At 46.0% G+C, this 16,378-nt stretch overlaps 2 protein-coding genes across 5 annotated transcripts; both read left to right on the forward strand.

Annotated features, from left to right (window-relative positions):
• The first annotated feature begins 6,040 nt into the window (after nt 1–6,040).
• On the forward strand, nt 6,041–9,294 carry LOC117582557 (suppressor of cytokine signaling 5). 2 transcript variants are annotated; one of them, XM_034270385.1, is made up of 3 exons: nt 6,041–6,836; nt 6,927–7,755; nt 7,827–9,294. In XM_034270385.1, exons 1-3 carry the CDS (start codon nt 6,080–6,082, stop codon nt 8,134–8,136), a joined length of 1,896 nt encoding a protein of 631 aa, XP_034126276.1. In that variant the 5' UTR covers nt 6,041–6,079; the 3' UTR covers nt 8,137–9,294. The 2 variants fall into 2 exon arrangements, with proteins under 2 accessions (XP_034126276.1, XP_034126277.1); XM_034270386.1 differs by having other exon boundaries at nt 6,041–6,309; nt 7,435–7,755.
• A 512-nt stretch (nt 9,295–9,806) lies between these two features.
• LOC117582555 (ring canal kelch protein) lies at nt 9,807–16,291 on the forward strand. 3 transcript variants are annotated; one of them, XM_034270382.1, is made up of 6 exons: nt 9,807–10,336; nt 11,040–11,441; nt 11,727–12,965; nt 13,028–13,593; nt 13,650–15,232; nt 15,499–16,291. In XM_034270382.1, exons 1-6 carry the CDS (start codon nt 9,885–9,887, stop codon nt 15,526–15,528), a joined length of 4,272 nt encoding a protein of 1,423 aa, XP_034126273.1. In that variant the 5' UTR covers nt 9,807–9,884; the 3' UTR covers nt 15,529–16,291. The 3 variants fall into 3 exon arrangements, with proteins under 3 accessions (XP_034126273.1, XP_034126274.1, XP_034126272.1); XM_034270383.1 differs by lacking the exon at nt 15,499–16,291 and having other exon boundaries at nt 13,650–14,419; nt 14,490–14,642; XM_034270381.1 differs by having other exon boundaries at nt 13,650–16,291.
• The last annotated feature ends 87 nt before the right edge of the window (nt 16,292–16,378 follow it).

Below are 16,378 nucleotides of genomic sequence, written 5' to 3' on the forward strand. Positions count from 1 at the left end.
TACAAAAGTATCTAAGAGGGACCATCTTCTACCCTAGAACTAGCACTAATACCGGGGGTTAGGTTTTTGCTTTTGGTTTTTGGCCAAGCGAACAAATTGTGGTGGCAAATTAAGTTGAATTTTGTGTTAGTGCTTTCGTTTAATCAGAAAAACAGCATAAACCCACATGGATAGACATACTTATAAATTGTGTTTGTGTGCGTGTGCGTGTGTAGAGGGTATATTGCGTTTGGGCAACTTTCATGACTTCACCCAGCATGTGAGTACCGTGTGCATATTTTCCAAGAATTCCATGTTCATGTCCATGTGTCTGTGTGCCTGGGATGGATTTATCATGTCGAGCCTTTTTCGGGTGTATCTGTGAGAGTCGTGTGCGAATTTCCAAGAAATCGCCTCTTTTCACATTAAATGTTAATATTATTATTTTCATTATTATCGTTTTGGGTCTAGAGATAATCAACACAATCGCACCTAGAAATGCTCAAGTCTCTTTTGATAACAGAAATATACCATAGAGAATGAGCGAAATAGTCTAGAGAAAGCGAGAGAGCGTTAACCACTCTAAGCGTAAAACGTAATATAAACAAAATTCTTTGCCTACGTCAATGAAGATTTCGCCTTAAGTCTCCCACACCCCTGCAACCCGCCGTAAGGCCCCTCTCCATGGAGCATAATCAGTCACGAACTTTTCAGCAAGAAAGAGACGGGCAGGTGCTTTGTAGAGCACGAGAGAAGAGAGTGGCGATAAAAAGCTCGTGCTTTTATAGTGGATTTTTGCTGGAAATGCTAATTAAAGTTCCGAATAAGTATGAATGCCGGAATTGCTCTCAGTTTTTCTGTTTTTTGAATTTGTTTTCCTGAAAAGAACGAGCAATGAATGGCTAAATTGCGAATGAAATCCCATCGTACAGTAGACCCAACCCAACCCCGAAAAACGTAATAAATAAATCTCATTTCAATTTTCCAGTGAAAAAATATATCAAAATGGAATACACTTTCTCAGGAGCTCACTCGCTCTCTCTCTCCCCCTCGAACACTTTGCTGCTGCTCCGTTTTTGCATGTGATTTTATTTTCAAGCGAAGTTCATTTGCAAATTCCAAGTAAATGCAAAAAGAAAAGAAAAAAAAAACAAAAAAGAAACAAAATGGAAAAAGCAACAACAACAAGAGAGAAATACTCGGTACAACAACAAAAAGCGACAAAAGAAGCGACGTCGGCAGCAACAAAAAGTAATTGAATTCGCTTTAAAATCCTACGGTTCTCCTCGGCCCCGCACCCGATCCATCCTCCGCTACTTCTCCCCCCGCTCCTCATCATCACTGTCGGCTCGCTGGCTACTTCGTCGCTGACTTTTGTTGAGGTTTCTGCTCATTGGAGTTGTCTTGAGGTTGGTCGGTGGAAGGAAGGAAGAGTATATCGGTTAACGGAGCGAGCTTGTTCCACTCACATTAAGGCTCTTTAATTCTGATCATTCCATAAACAACATTCCATATTTGATTACACAGTCATGCTACGCTCTGAACTTCACTTCAGCGAAAAAACAAGACACAATTCTTTGGAAGTGTGAAAAGGGAAAAAGGCCTACACAAGATACAGTACACAATCATTTTCAGCTGTAAAATGTAATATTAATTTCTCACGAAACCAATCAATCAAACAATTTTTGTCATTTTACATCTTTGCCAGACAATTTCCTGGAACCAAACTGTTATGTTATAGGGTGTTCGCTGCTTCGATGTGGCCGGTAGTTGTGCTCCTTTGTGTGGTGGTTCGGTTTTGCACTTGCCTACATTCCGCGTCGTCGATGTCGTCGTCGTCGTCCCCCATTTGTCTCGTTGACCGCAATTCATTTTTTCTCGTTTCTGTTGTGACAATTTCTGCGTAAAACATAATACTACAATATTGTACATGCGACTACCAGTTGTTGTTGCTGTTTCGTGTTGGGTTTGTGGGAAGGTTACAAAGTCATTTCGAGAGCTGTGCTGGGCTCCGAATGGGTTTTTAATAACGGACCTTGGTGGGGCGCGGTCCATGTACGAAATTATATTCGCTTACAGATAAAAATAATTGATTGCATGGGGTTAGAAAACGGGTTATGAAATTTCAGTTTTCCTTGGGATTTTTAATAGTCTGTCGCGTGTTGTCATTGCTGAGAATAAACACTTTGTATGTTCAGGTTCAATGAATGTTAATAAATATTATGTAAATAGGTTTATAACAGAATTTTCAACATAAATGGTAATGCATTAAATATAATTTGTAATATCAAAGTTTATCTTCACGCATTAATATGAATCTGAAACTTGAAACTTAATCAAGAAAATTCACTTTTGAATTTTTAATTTCCTAATATTTTCTTCAACAAACAAACAAATTAACAAACTTTAGTTTGTGTTCAAAAGCCGCAAAACTTGTTTCCCTGGAAGACATTTCAATTAAAAAAGAAATACAAATGCAAATGCAAATTTTCTATTTATAAATATTTCAAAATCAATGAAATAAACATTTATTCAAAGTGGGAATTTCTTTCAAATTGGTTCGTTACATCTTGTTTTGGGGACTTTTTCCCACAGATTTATTTCCTGCTCCACATCGAATTAGCTTTTGTTTGAGGCGTTCTACCTTTGGCGTTAATTTTCATAGGTGTTTCTCCCAACCCATGCCATTTATCTGGGGAGCCCCTTATTAGCCATTCAAATTTTGGTTTTGGGTTTGGGTTTGTTGGCTTTCTTTCTTTCGCCTTCGCCTTCGCCCTGCCCTCTCCTCGTTATGGCCAGCGTTTATCACCGTTTTTACTTTGAACAAGTTATGTATTAGATCATTATCTGTATTTGGTTTTCTGACGAAATTCCGCATTGTCTGCAGTCCGCAACAGCACAAAAAAACTTCAGCTGCGCTCCGGCTGGTAACAATACAAAAACCCGAAAGCAAAAAGTCGAAGGAAAAAAGTTTAGCACTGGGATCGGATCGGTTCGGTTCGGTTTGGGCCCTCCGTCAGACAGCCAGTCGAAGCTCCAGGAGGGGAGTCATCCTGTGACTCATGGGACTGCCTACTAAAACTGCGTTCTGTTGCTCGTACTTCCTCTCCGACACTGTCCCTGGCCCCTGCCTTGAGTCTCGTACGATCCCTTGCGGCTTTTATCTGCTGTTTCAGTTTTGTATTTCCATTGAAAAACATTTTGTTAGCTCTTACTTGGGCTGTCGCCCGAGTCATGCGGGCCTCTTGGAATCAGACGTTGAATCTTGAGTTCAAGTCGCTGGCAGGCTGGCTGGCTTTTTTCTGTATTTCATCATAGTCGTAAAAATATAATAATAAAGGTTGGATCACTCACTAGTGACTAGCGGTTTCCCCTGACTCTCTCTGGTTAGATATCTTTTAGCATTCGTTGTATGACATGCACATTGATTACTCACTTGATTAAATCCGATGCATTTGAAATCGATTAACATGTGCGATTGGCGGCAGCACGTGCGGCACGAACTGTACCTCTAAGTATGTACGTAAGTTTGCCGTTAGACAGCGCTGCTAACGGTGCATACAAATCGAATTGCTGCTCGTAGTTGATGGCTTATTAGCAGACACTCCATAATTTGAATGGAACGAGGGAATGGGACTCGGCCGGGCCGCCACTTCCAACTAAATCATTTAATTTTTAATTTCGATTCTCGTTAAATGGCTGCCAATTTTGACATGGACCCGCTTTTGGGTTCGCATTTCCCGGAAGTTGGGCCTTTGACTTTGATATTTCTCTGTGTGTGTGTGTGTGTTTGTGTGTTTTCTCTGCTTTTTCGTTTGGGGAAAAACTTATGGAAATGTATGCACTACTAATTGCTTGGATTGTTTCAACGTTTCACTGTCTGAGTGTTTGATTAGGCACAGAGAGAAATATTACTCGTTAAGTGATTAAGTTAAGTGCTCTTTTCGGCTGGAGGGAATTCAATGGAAAATATTATGGCAGGCACCACCCAACGATCAACTGTAGGGGGGGTCCGAATGTGTGAGTGTTTGGAAAAGTGATAAAAGTGTATTTAAAATCATTGTTCCAATGAATTTCTGGAATCTCAAATTGGCATGGGAATGCTACAAAAATGTTGCGAGATTGCAGCTATAAACGTAACTACCATTCGCGGAACTGATAAGCCCAAATTTTCGTTTAAGCCATTTGACGTGTTCTGTGTAATTTTAAAAATAATCGCCATCAATTGATTGTAATCTTTAGGGAGGAAACACTAAATGTATGCCCGAAATAGAGGTCATTTGGAAGTTATTTCTAGTTTTATTGTCCTGCGACAAATTTCACTTGCTTCATTTCCATTAACAAAATTGATTAAAAGTTATCTGCAATCATATATTAAGTATTTTATAAATATAAAAGCTGAGATAATGTGTGGGAGATTCCTAGACGTCAGGGCATATAATTATCATGCGCTTTAATGTTGATTATTTTTTATTAATTTCTTTAAGTGGTGGAGATTCCCCTCAAGTTTTAATTATTGTAGATTATTAACAAGAGCTTATTAAACTCATTAAAATGAAGTCGGGGGATTTAATGAATGTTGCGGAGTTGTATATGACTTTTTTCCTCTCTAAATAAATTAGTAAATCTTTTTATGTCTCAAGAACTTTGCTCTCAAGACACAAACTCATGCCCGATCACTGTTCGAACCATCAGTTGTGTGCAATCAACTGATTGGATCGGTGATCTAATTATTTCACCATCGAACAACTCAGTTAACACGAAGCTCCTACATTGCTCATAGCCCATAGATTCCATGGGCACCATTTTTGGTCAAAATCACAAGAAATTCAACCACCAACAGAGGGGGGGAATGTGTCTGGGTGACTCATTAACCTGCGCTTTGTGCCTGTTGTCATGTCACATTTGTGCTACTCGTATTCCTGAACCACTCCAGTCTCTTTCCTATTACCACATTTCGCAGGGATTTTGATGTGCGCAGATGACGCATCTTCTTAGTGGGTAAATTACGGCAAGTTGCGGTGCGGCGCGATAAGGATTCCGACTTTTGGTTAGTGTGAAAGTAATTACTCAGCCCCGAGGCAGAGCTGAAGGCAAAGCTAAAGGCAGGGCCACAGCAGACAGATTGGAATTGGGACCGGCCCACATTTTGTGTTGGTTTCTGATTGAAATTGAATTGATTTATCAGTGAATAATATTAACAATTTCCCATGAATGAGAGCTTACTGTTGGTGCTGTGGCCAGGGTTTCATTTCATTTCGTTTTATTTCGTTACGTTTGTTGATTATGGGGTTTCCAATTTCTATACAGATGATAAGCCGCATTGACCTACAAGTCGGATGGGTGTGCGGTGGCGGGGGGGAAGTACAAACAACACACATGTGTGTGCACGTAGCATAGAGAATGATCTGCGGGGGCATGCCTATAAATAGGACGAGCATATTACTTCTTGGAGAGCGAACTGATGCGTGGGATTGGTATGCCATTGTTTATCAGGCATCATCATCATCATAAAGATCTCTCTCTCTCTCTCTCTCTCTCTCTCTCTTTCTCTGGTTACGCTTCCAATGAGTCAGTTCGTGGGGGAGCAGCAAGAGTACATCCATCCCAGCAGTGGTGTGCACTGGGTCTCTGGTAGGGTGAGACTGCATTTAATTGGCCATTTGACCGTAGATTGGTGCCGCTGGAGACCCCCAGGAGCACTCTGTATGCCGTTCCGCGTTCCCGACTTCCACTTATCTTTCCACTAAGTAACTAATTAAGTTGGGAATGAAGCCCCCACCATGTCTGTGAGGATTGCTGTAGGTCAAGACATTTCACACGCTGCCAGAAGAGAAGAGACAAAAACAGGTTCCCTCTCGACACTCCGCAATCGACACTCGACTGGAAGTTGCGAAATTGTCTGTGTGTGTGTGTGTGTGTGTGTGTATTCCGAGAGTAAATACTATAAATGTGCCAACTACCTAGTAAAATAAAGATATACCAGCAAACCCCTCAGAATCCTCGGCTAATTCCACAAATAGAATCTAATCAGCAAATTTTCCTCTACCTTTTTCCACAGAAAAGACTCTCCACAGAGCGTACAGACACAGAGCTTCCAATGGGTCATCACTTTAGTAAGCCAACTGTACGTGTTGCCAGTCAGGACAAGAATAAATCCAATATACAACAGCAGAGATTCGAGGAGGAGCCACAGCAGGTGCAACTTGTAGAGGAAATTGTAGCACAAACGGACGCCGCCAGCTCGGAAGTGCGTCAAATCATAATCAAAATTCAATTGGCCAAAATGGAGAATGGCAATAATGGTGGTCAGCAGCAGCAGCAGCAGCAGGAGGAGGAGGAGGAGGAGGTGGAGCAAGGTGTCGCCGCTGTCGCTGCCGCCGTCATGTCTGCGGACACGCTAAATGCAAATGAGCAGAAAATTGTGGTGGAGGCGAGGAGGGAAAGTTCCGGAGTCGAAGTCGGATCGGGTGCGGTGTCAAATCGAACTGCTGGCAGTTCAACGGAAGCGCCAAAAACCGAGAGACAACAACAGCTCGTGAATAACAACAATTTAGCGGGAAGTGGTGTCGTCGGAGTCGTCGGAGTTGTTGGGCATATTGTGGCTGAGGCAGCGATAAGTACGCTACAATTGAACGACGATGATGAAGATGATGACGATGATGATGTGGATGAGTCGCTGCTGCGTCGGCGTCACCACCACAGTCACAGTCACAGTCACAGCCACGAGGCCGAAGTCGTTGAGTATTGCGAGGTGCTCGAGTCGCTGCCAGTCAGCGAAATGTTGTCGACGGGAGCACAACACACCAGCCCCAGCGGCACCAACACCAACAACACCAACAGCAACAGCAAGCAAGGTAAGCATTCGTGAGACTCATAGAACTTTCAGCCCCACAGATTACTCATTAGACAATGTTTATTTTCTTTTCTGAATTTCCTTGAAACAGCTCCTAGAGGGAGTGCCGCCAGCGGAAACAGTTGCTGTCGTAGTCGCAGCAGCAAAGCCCTATCCATGGGCGCAACAGAATCCACAGCAGCAGCGGCAGCCGCGGGTGCCCCAACCAGCTCCAAGCGGCGCTGCTGCAAGTGCAAGTGTCGCGATGCCTTCCGGGGCTTCCGAGACATGCTCGACTCCAGCAAGGACAAGAAGGAGGCCAACACATCAGCGGTGGTGACTAGGAAATCTCGCACCGCAGATCGCCGCTCGACGCCACCCACTCTGAGTGGGGCGAGCGGAAGTGGCTTGGGGATTACCCAGCAACGACTGCAGGCACAGCGGAAACGGAACTCCGTGGCCGTGCCAGAGCCAAGTCAGTTGGCCATTTGGACAGCACCGGCGAATGGTGATGTCATCATACGAATCAGCTCACCGCAATTTGTGGTGGAGTCACCCAATGCGCGGGTAACAGTTGGACCCAACATTCGGCTGGTGACGGAGACAACAGCGCCAGCACCGCTCCAGCAGCAGCAGCAACTGCAACAGCAACAGCTGGTGGATCCTCCAGTGCGTCTCACCTATGGCCGTCGCAGCGTGACCGTGCACTCGCAGATCGATTTTATGCATTGCCTGGTGCCCGATCTGGAGCGGATTATCAACAGCAGCTTCTACTGGGGCAAGATGGATCGCTACGAAGCGGAGCATCTGCTCGAGGGCAAGCCAGAGGGCACGTTCCTGCTGCGCGACTCGGCCCAGGAGGAGTTCCTCTTCTCAGTTACATTCCGCAAATATGGAAGATCGCTGCACGCGCGCATCGAGCAGAGTGGTCATAAGTTTAGGTAAGTTTCGAGGGAAGTTTCTTGCCAAACGAACTTTCAACTAATTGACATTTTTCCCCATTCTCCAACAGCTTCGACTGTCATGATCCGTGCGTGTTTACCGCGCCCACTGTGACGGGACTGCTGGAGCACTACAAGGATCCATCCTGCGTCATGTTCTTCGAGCCCTGCCTAACCATGCCGCTGCACAGGAGGCAGACCTTCTCGCTGCAGCAGCTGGCGCGTGCCACAATCGTCTCGAACACCAGCTACGATGGCATCAATCAGCTGGAGCTGCCGGGGCGACTGAAGAGCTACCTCAAGGAGTATCACTACAAGCAGAAGCTGCGCGTCAAGCCCTGCGATGCCCACACACCGGCACCGTTCTACGGCAACGTATAGTCCGCGGCGCACTCGGCTCATCCGGCAACACAGCAGCCGATGGGCTTCTTCTACTACGAGGAAGTGGACAGCGACGATGATGATGAGGAGGGTGTCAATATCGTACACCTCTCCTATGTGCAGCCCGATGAGGAGGTGCTGCAGGACAACAGGCAGGCAGTAGCCAGCGGAAGGCGGCCCCCACGAGCTGTCTCCTCGAATCTACACGAGCAGCTGTGCCGGCTGCCCCATCGCATGGCCGTTGCCTTGGGCCGGATGTCGGCAAATCTAAACTGTTATCAGCCCATGACAACCTCATCGTCGTCGTCGTCAACGCTGCAGCGCAGCAAGCGCAACGCCTAATGCAGCAGCAGCAACAGCAGCAACAGCAGCAGCAAGAAATTAAACCAAAACTCAACTAGAGACAATCCCAGTGCATCGTGTGCCGCCACCATAAAATTATGGCATGCAAAAAGCCTCCACAAAAACAACAAAAAAACAACACTAAAAGAAATGCGTGGAATCAAAATCAAATACAATTAATTGTAATATTACTAAGTATTATCGCTTAATGCAAATTCCTTCCCCTACCCACACTCTCCTATGATAAGTATTGCCCCTAGAAAAAACTCGGTTCTGCATTTGAGAAAAAGTATTTTTTTCGCAATATTTCGATGTACGTATTTATTTACACCCATTAATTGTAATTTATGGAATCTAAATTATGTGTAAATATGAACAGTTTTTAGCTACATATATTTATATATCGGATATATGGAAATACAAAATAGTTAGTGTAAAAACTCTCTCATTAGCCAAATTTCAAATTATATCATTTATTCCTTATTTATATTTATGTCTGCCTGCCTCGTACACACTGTATTTATTTATTCAAAGTAGCTTACATTTAAATCGAGTGCGAGCGCGAGTTCGAGTGCTTTGTACATATTCTGGATCTTCGTATTAGCTATAGTATTAGATCCAATATACAAAATATATTCCTAATTATTAGGTGGTTGCTGTTATTCGTAAAACATTCAATAAGCAGTTGTTTCCAAGACCCTCTGACATAACATAAAATATTTTACATATCCCAAAACTGTTGATGAGAGCATGAGTATCCCCCGATATACAAAAAGCCAAAACAAATAAAGTTGATGATCAAATTTAGCAATGAAATTAAATGTGTTGTTTTTATTTCAAATGGGAGAGGTTCCAGGTGCCCTTATACTAGATCTTCAGGATGAGGATGCTTGTTGAGAACCAAATTTAGATACAAATATGTGTAAATAAACCCTTGAAACTTACTTACTAATCATGTTAAATCATGTAAGGAAGCGATTAGACATTATTATTTAGATTCTAAAAGCAAATTTCCTACCCAATTCAATTTTTACTTTTTGCCCGCGAAAAAAAGTGCAGTGTTGGGCAACGTTAATTTTATCATCCATATTTTGGGACTGTTACATTTTTTCAGTACATTAAATGTCCCAAAAAGCGTATAAAATCTATGTAATTTCAATTCTAATTTGAATAACATAAACAAAATGTATAACCGTGGTTTAACTCGAGTTGGACTGGGTGGGTTAAGTGCGTTTTCTAGTCAGTATATTTACGGTATATTTTGAGAAAATCAGAATGTGTATTTCTGGTTTTCAGGCGGTACATTTGATACACAAATCCACGGTCACACTGCCATCGAGAATTTTTCATAAAAATTTATTTGGGCTACATTATTTTGTTAGCGCGCGTGTTGTGAACGCCGCTGAATGATAGCTCTGAGTGCATTGTTAACCAAGTACACGATCGGTATTATGAGCAATCTAAGCAATGGCAATCCACAACAGCAACAAAACCAGCAGCAGCCAGCAAATGCAGCAGCAGCAGCAGCAGCAGGCCAGGGGAACGCTGTGGGTGGGGGTGCAGGTGTGGGCATAGAACTACTGCCAGCTCCTGCTCCGCCCGGACTAGGAGCTGCTGTGGGCGTGGCGGCGGTACAGCGACAACGTTTGCTCCAGCAGGCGCAACAGAACACCGCCGCCGAGGGCAGTGGCCTGGAACGAGGCAGCTGCCTGCTCCGCTATGCCTCACAAAACTCCCTGGACGAGAGCTCCCAGAAGCACGTCCAGCGGCCCAACGGCAAGGAGCGCGGCACAGTGGGACAATACAGCAACGAGCAGCACACAACACGCTCCTTCGATGCCATGAACGAGATGCGCAAGTAAGAAAAAAAACTAAAACATAAAGTGGACAGGTGGATAAGTCGCTTGACTTTTGGCCCAACAAAAATCTCAAAAATAATAATAATCACTGCAAATTTCAGACGATCATCGCGGCAGCAGCCCCTTCGCATTTTGCATATTTGCGCAGTTGAGTTTCTGTTTGTCTGTTTGCCCATGTCTATTTTTTTTTGTGTAATATTTGCCTTCGCCTTTTGTCAAGGGGCCCATTCGTATTAATTGTTTTGCTTTTGTTTATAATGGCTTGTACGCGGCGATTTTTTGGTTTTGCATTAGAGCACGACCTTGAACTTGCGCATGGCCCAACGATTTCTGTCGATTTGTTGTGGTGTCTGCTTCCGCGTCGCCGCTTTTGGTTGACTGGAAAACTACCTAATGGCCAGAAACCAGTTTCCAAATTAAATCCATGGAGGTGTTGGAGTCAAAAGTGAATGTGGTGTAACCTTAAGGTGAACGAAACCGGCAGCATGACTCTTCAGAAAAACTTTCCACTGACTGCAGCAAAATGTACAGAAAACTGTGTCCAGTTCCCGTTCCCCCGAAGATCACTTTCAGTTAAGAAGAACAAATACAAATTCAGGTTTTATTCCAAACAAACATCAAAGAAGGGCGCCATCATTCATATTGATTAAATCATTTAACACCTACTAATGCTTTCGGTTTCTTCTTTTGCTTCTTTTGCAGACAAAAACAACTCTGTGATGTCATATTGGTGGCCGATGATGTGGAGATTCATTGTCATCGCATGGTCTTGGCCTCGTGCAGTCCGTACTTCTATGCAATGTTCACCAGCTTCGAGGAGTCGCGTCAGGCGCGGATCACACTGCAGAGCGTGGATGCACGCGCACTGGAATTGCTCATTAATTATGTGTACACATCCACGGTGGAGGTGAACGAGGATAATGTACAGGTCCTGCTGACCGCAGCCAATCTGCTGCAGCTCACGGATGTGCGTGATGCTTGCTGTGATTATCTGCAGACCCAATTGGATGCTAGCAATTGTCTAGGCATACGCGAATTTGCCGATCTACATGCCTGCGCGGAGCTGCTCAACTATGCCGAGACCTACATCGAGGAGCATTTCAAGTGAGTTTCAAGATTAGGTGGGAAAATATTCTGACTGACGAGCTGCGATAAGGTTTGAGACTTTGTGTCCAAACTCAGCTTCAAGGTCAGCCCTATATTTAGTCGCTCTGAAACCCGTTTTGGATTTGTTTAAATTCAATTAATTGCTAAAGATTGAGCGCAATTTATAAGAAAAAGTATTCAACCGGTTTATATTTTTGCCATTTATTGAATGCCAATCCAACACTTATGCCCCAATTAACTGACTTTATTTATTTGTTTAATTTTTTGCCGTTTTATCTGCAGCGAGGTTATCCAGTTCGATGAGTTTCTGAATCTGTCGCACGAGCAGGTTATCAACCTGATAGGAAACGATTGCATTTCGGTGCCAAATGAGGAGCGCGTCTACGAGTGTGTCATCGCCTGGCTGCGCTACGATGTGCCCATGCGGGAGCAGTTCACCTCGGCCCTCATGGAGCATGTGCGCCTGCCGTTCCTCTCCAAGGAGTACATTACCCAACGCGTGGACAAGGAAATGCTGCTGGAGGGTAATATTGTGTGCAAGAATCTCATCATAGAGGCCCTCACCTACCACCTGCTGCCCACGGAGACGAAATCTGCGCGCACAGTTCCCCGCAAGCCAGTGGGCATGCCCAAGATCTTGCTGGTGATTGGCGGCCAAGCGCCCAAGGCAATACGCGCCGTCGAGTGGTACGATCTGCGCGAGGAGAAGTGGTATCAGGCTGCCGAAATGCCCAATCGTCGCTGTCGCTCCGGGTTGAGTGTGCTCGGGGATAAGGTCTATGCCGTGGGTGGCTTCAATGGTGCCCTGCGTGTCCGAACTGTGGATGTCTACGATCCGGCCACCGATCACTGGGCCAACTGCTGCAACATGGAGGCCAGGCGATCCACCCTGGGCGTGGCTGTGCTCAATGGCTGCATCTTTGCCGTGGGCGGATTCGATGGCACCACGGGACTCTCCAGCGCCGAGATGTACGACCCAAATACTGATATTTGGCGCTTCATTGCCTCCATGTCCACGCGTCGCAGCTCCGTGGGTGTGGGCGTCGTCCATGGCCTGCTCTATGCTGTCGGCGGCTACGATGGCTTCTCCCGGCAGTGCTTGTCCTCCGTGGAGCGTTACAATCCGGACACAGACACCTGGTCTGCCATCGCCGAGATGTCTTCCCGTCGCAGTGGAGCTGGCGTGGGAGTGCTGAACAATATCCTGTATGCGGTGGGTGGCCACGATGGGCCCATGGTACGCAAATCCGTTGAGGCCTACGACTGTGAGACGAACACCTGGAGCCCTGTGTCGGATATGTCCTACTGTCGCCGCAATGCCGGTGTGGTGGCCCACGAGGGACTGCTCTATGTGGTTGGGGGCGATGATGGCACCTCCAATTTGGCCTCCGTTGAGGTCTACTGCCCGGAGTCGGACAGCTGGCGCATCCTGCCCGCTCTGATGACTATTGGACGCAGCTATGCGGGCGTCTGTATGATCGATAAGCCCATGTGAATGGAAGAGCAGGGTGCATTGGCACGGTAAGTGAACGAGCAAACCCCCAATCGATGGTTTTGAGTCTAATTAATGCGTTTGATTACAGCCAAGCGGCATCGCTGGCCATAGCACTGATGGATGATGAGAATAGCCAGGCTGAGGGTACCATGGAGGGTGCCATTGGTGGTGCCATTTATGGAAATATTCCACCAGTTGGAGCAGCTGCTGCAGGAGCTCCAGCTCCTCCATCGGCAGCACCTCAGCCATCAAATCATCCACACTACGAGAACATCTATGCGCCAATCGGTCAGCCCAATAACAATCAAATTGTGGCCGCCGCCAATGTCAATGCCCCTGCAAATGTTGAGGAAGCTCAACAGCCATCAGCCCAACAGGCTGCCCAACAGGCGCCTCAACCAGCGCCAACAGAAGCCAATGCCAACATTAATCCCTCCCTACTGCCAGGACCCACACCACCAGCTGCACAAGCAGCGCCACAGCAACGTGTACTGCCAATGAACAACTATCGCAATGATTTATACGATCGCTCAATTGCTGGTGCTGGGATGCTCGGCTCCAGCGCCGCTGTGGCTGCGGCAGCCTACGATGTGCCACGAGCAGTGCGCTCAGGTCTGGGATATCGTCGAAACTTTCGCATAGATATGCAGAATGGTAAGAGGCAGCTGCAAGCACATGCATGAAAGGCTTTTAAATATTTTCTAATCTAGGCAATCGCTATGGAACCGGACTGCGTTGCACCCCACTCTACGCCAACAGTCGCTCGAATTGTCAGCGTCAGCGCAGCTTTGACGACACCGAATCCACCGATGGTTACAATCTGCCCTATGCCACAGCCGGCACCATGCGCTATGAGAATATATACGAACAGATACGGGACGAGCCCATCTATCGACCCACTGCCGCCAACCGAGTGCCGCTCTATACACGCCTCGATGTGCTGGGGCATGGCATAGGACGAATCGAACGACACCTAAGCTCCTCCTGCGGCAACATTGATCACTACAATCTGGGCGGCCACTACGCCGTGCTGGGACACTCGCATTACGGCACAGTTGGACACATACGCCTCAATGCCAATGGGGCAGGAGGCACGGCTGCGAGTGGAGTGGGAAGCAGCACCTGCAACGTGCCCAGCTGTCAGGCGTATATGGGGGGTGCCAGTGCCGCTGCTGCCTCGGCTGCAGTTGCTGGAATGGAGTACGGAAAAGTGCCAGTGCCCGTGAAGAACAGCGCATCGAGTTTCTTTAGTTGCCTGCACGGCGAGAATTCGCAGAGCATGACAAACATTTACAAGACCACAGCAGCAGCGATGGCTGCCCACAACTCTCCGCTAACGCCGAATGTGTCCATGGAGCGTGCCGCACGTTCAGCTTCCGCTGGAGCCGCAGGAGCTGTCGTGGAGGATCCAACTGTACCGGAGAGCGCTTCCAGTTCATCAGTGAGCAGTGCCATACGCCCTACAGGAGCTATACCCAAGGTGAAGGCAGCTAGCAAGGCTGCCAAGGAGTCGTCTGCATCTTCCACTTCCTCATCCAACGCTGGCTTGGACAAAAGTGGATCCACTGCTTCGGTAAAAAGTGGTTCAAGTGCGGCCATCAAGAGCGGTTCTAGTGCGACCGTCAAGAGCGGTTCAACTGCGCCCGTCAAGAGTGCTGCCTTGGCCAAGAAAACCACAGCGACCGCAGCCCGTTCGAGTTCGTCGGCAGATGCCAACGGCAATGGCACGCTGAACCGCATATCCAAGTCCAGTTTGCAGTGGTTGCTGGTAAACAAATGGCTGCCACTGTGGATGGGCCAAGGACCCGATTGCAAGGTCATCGACTTTAACTTTATGTTTTCGCGGGACTGCGTTAGCTGCGACACAGCCTCCGTGGCCTCTCAGATGTCGAATCCCTATGGCACACCACGTTTGGGCGGCTTGCCCCAGGACATGGTTCGCTATCAGAGCTCTTGCAATGGATCCTGTGCTGCGTCGCCTGCTTCCTCCACGATGCGTCGGGATCCAAATGCAGCAGCACGTCCGCTGCACAGCACTTTGAGTCGTCTGCGCAGTGGAGCCGACAAGCGTAATCAGAATGGAGCAGCAGCGGCAGCAGCGAATTATAGATACGAGGATCCCTCGTACGAGAATGTGCATGTTCAGTGGCAGAATGGCTTCGAATTTGGACGCTCGCGTGACTACGATCCCACCTACCACCATCAGCGTCCGATGTTGCAGCGTGCACGGTCCGAGAGCCCCACATTCAGCAATCAACAGCGGCGCCTGCAACGTCAGGCAGCCCAGGCACAGGCAGCCCAGGCACAAGCATCGGCCGCCAAACCAGGCGATCCGTTCAAGAACTACAAACTGAATGCAGAGAACAATAGTTTCAAGCCGAAGCCGCCAGTTCCAGTGGAATTGCCCGACGAACTCGAGGGCGCTGTGGGTGGTGCAGTGTCTGTGGAAGTGTCTGTCGCGGAAGTGGAGGCAGAGCTGCCCATGGATCCACCCATCAATTTGAGTGATAATGAGACTGAGACAACCAGCAGTCAAAATAACCCTCATTGCCCTGCCAACAGCAGCAGCAGCAGCAGCAGCCAGAATAATGTGAATGAAAATCACGACTAAGATCGGTTATAGTTTAATTTGTTTTTTAAGAGCAGCTTTTAATTTTCTAATTTTAATTCTGTGTTCATTTTAGTGTCAGTCAAAAAGATTTCCACAACGCTGCTCCTCTCCTCAAAATTGGATCTCAAAAAATAAAAAAAATAATCAAAATCGAATCGCGACCAAAAAAAAACCGATCAAATTCGAATTCAAATTTTAAAAATTTTATAAAATATTTATACTTAAGATGAGAAGTCAAAACTTTCACATGGTAGAATTTGATAGCATTACGTACATAAGGAGCAACATTTTGTGTAACCAGCCAAAGCTCAAGAAACGAATAGTTTGTAGTTCAATGAAGAATTTGTTGTGTCATAAGCGCCATATCAAGCACACACACACACACACACTCACAATATACATAAATACGTACATACATACCCAATAAGCAATATGCATTTGATAAATGATTTAATTATAATTTAAAAAGTTCCAAAAAACATGTTCCACTGCCTACACGAATTTCCATTAGTCTCCACTTCCTTTTGGTTAGGTTCCGGCCTTCCTCAAATCATACAAAAAACTCCACTAGAAATCCTATACGTTTAAGTCAATTAGAATTACAGGTATTATTTACATGCATATATAGTAGCACTTATACAACCGCATATAGAATAGAATACATACTCCCATATATGATTATAGTAACCATACTTACATGTGTATTGAGTTTAACTAATTCATAATAAAACTAGTTCAAACCAAATCTCTCTCTGTATTTCTGGAAGATTTTTCTTTTTATTTTAACAAACTATTATAAAATTGCATGTTTCGTTCTCATTGCTTGTT

This window comes from Drosophila guanche, unplaced genomic scaffold (genome assembly GCF_900245975.1).
Source record: "Drosophila guanche unplaced genomic scaffold, DGUA_6, whole genome shotgun sequence".
In the NCBI taxonomy this organism is placed as follows: domain Eukaryota; kingdom Metazoa; phylum Arthropoda; class Insecta; order Diptera; family Drosophilidae; genus Drosophila; species Drosophila guanche.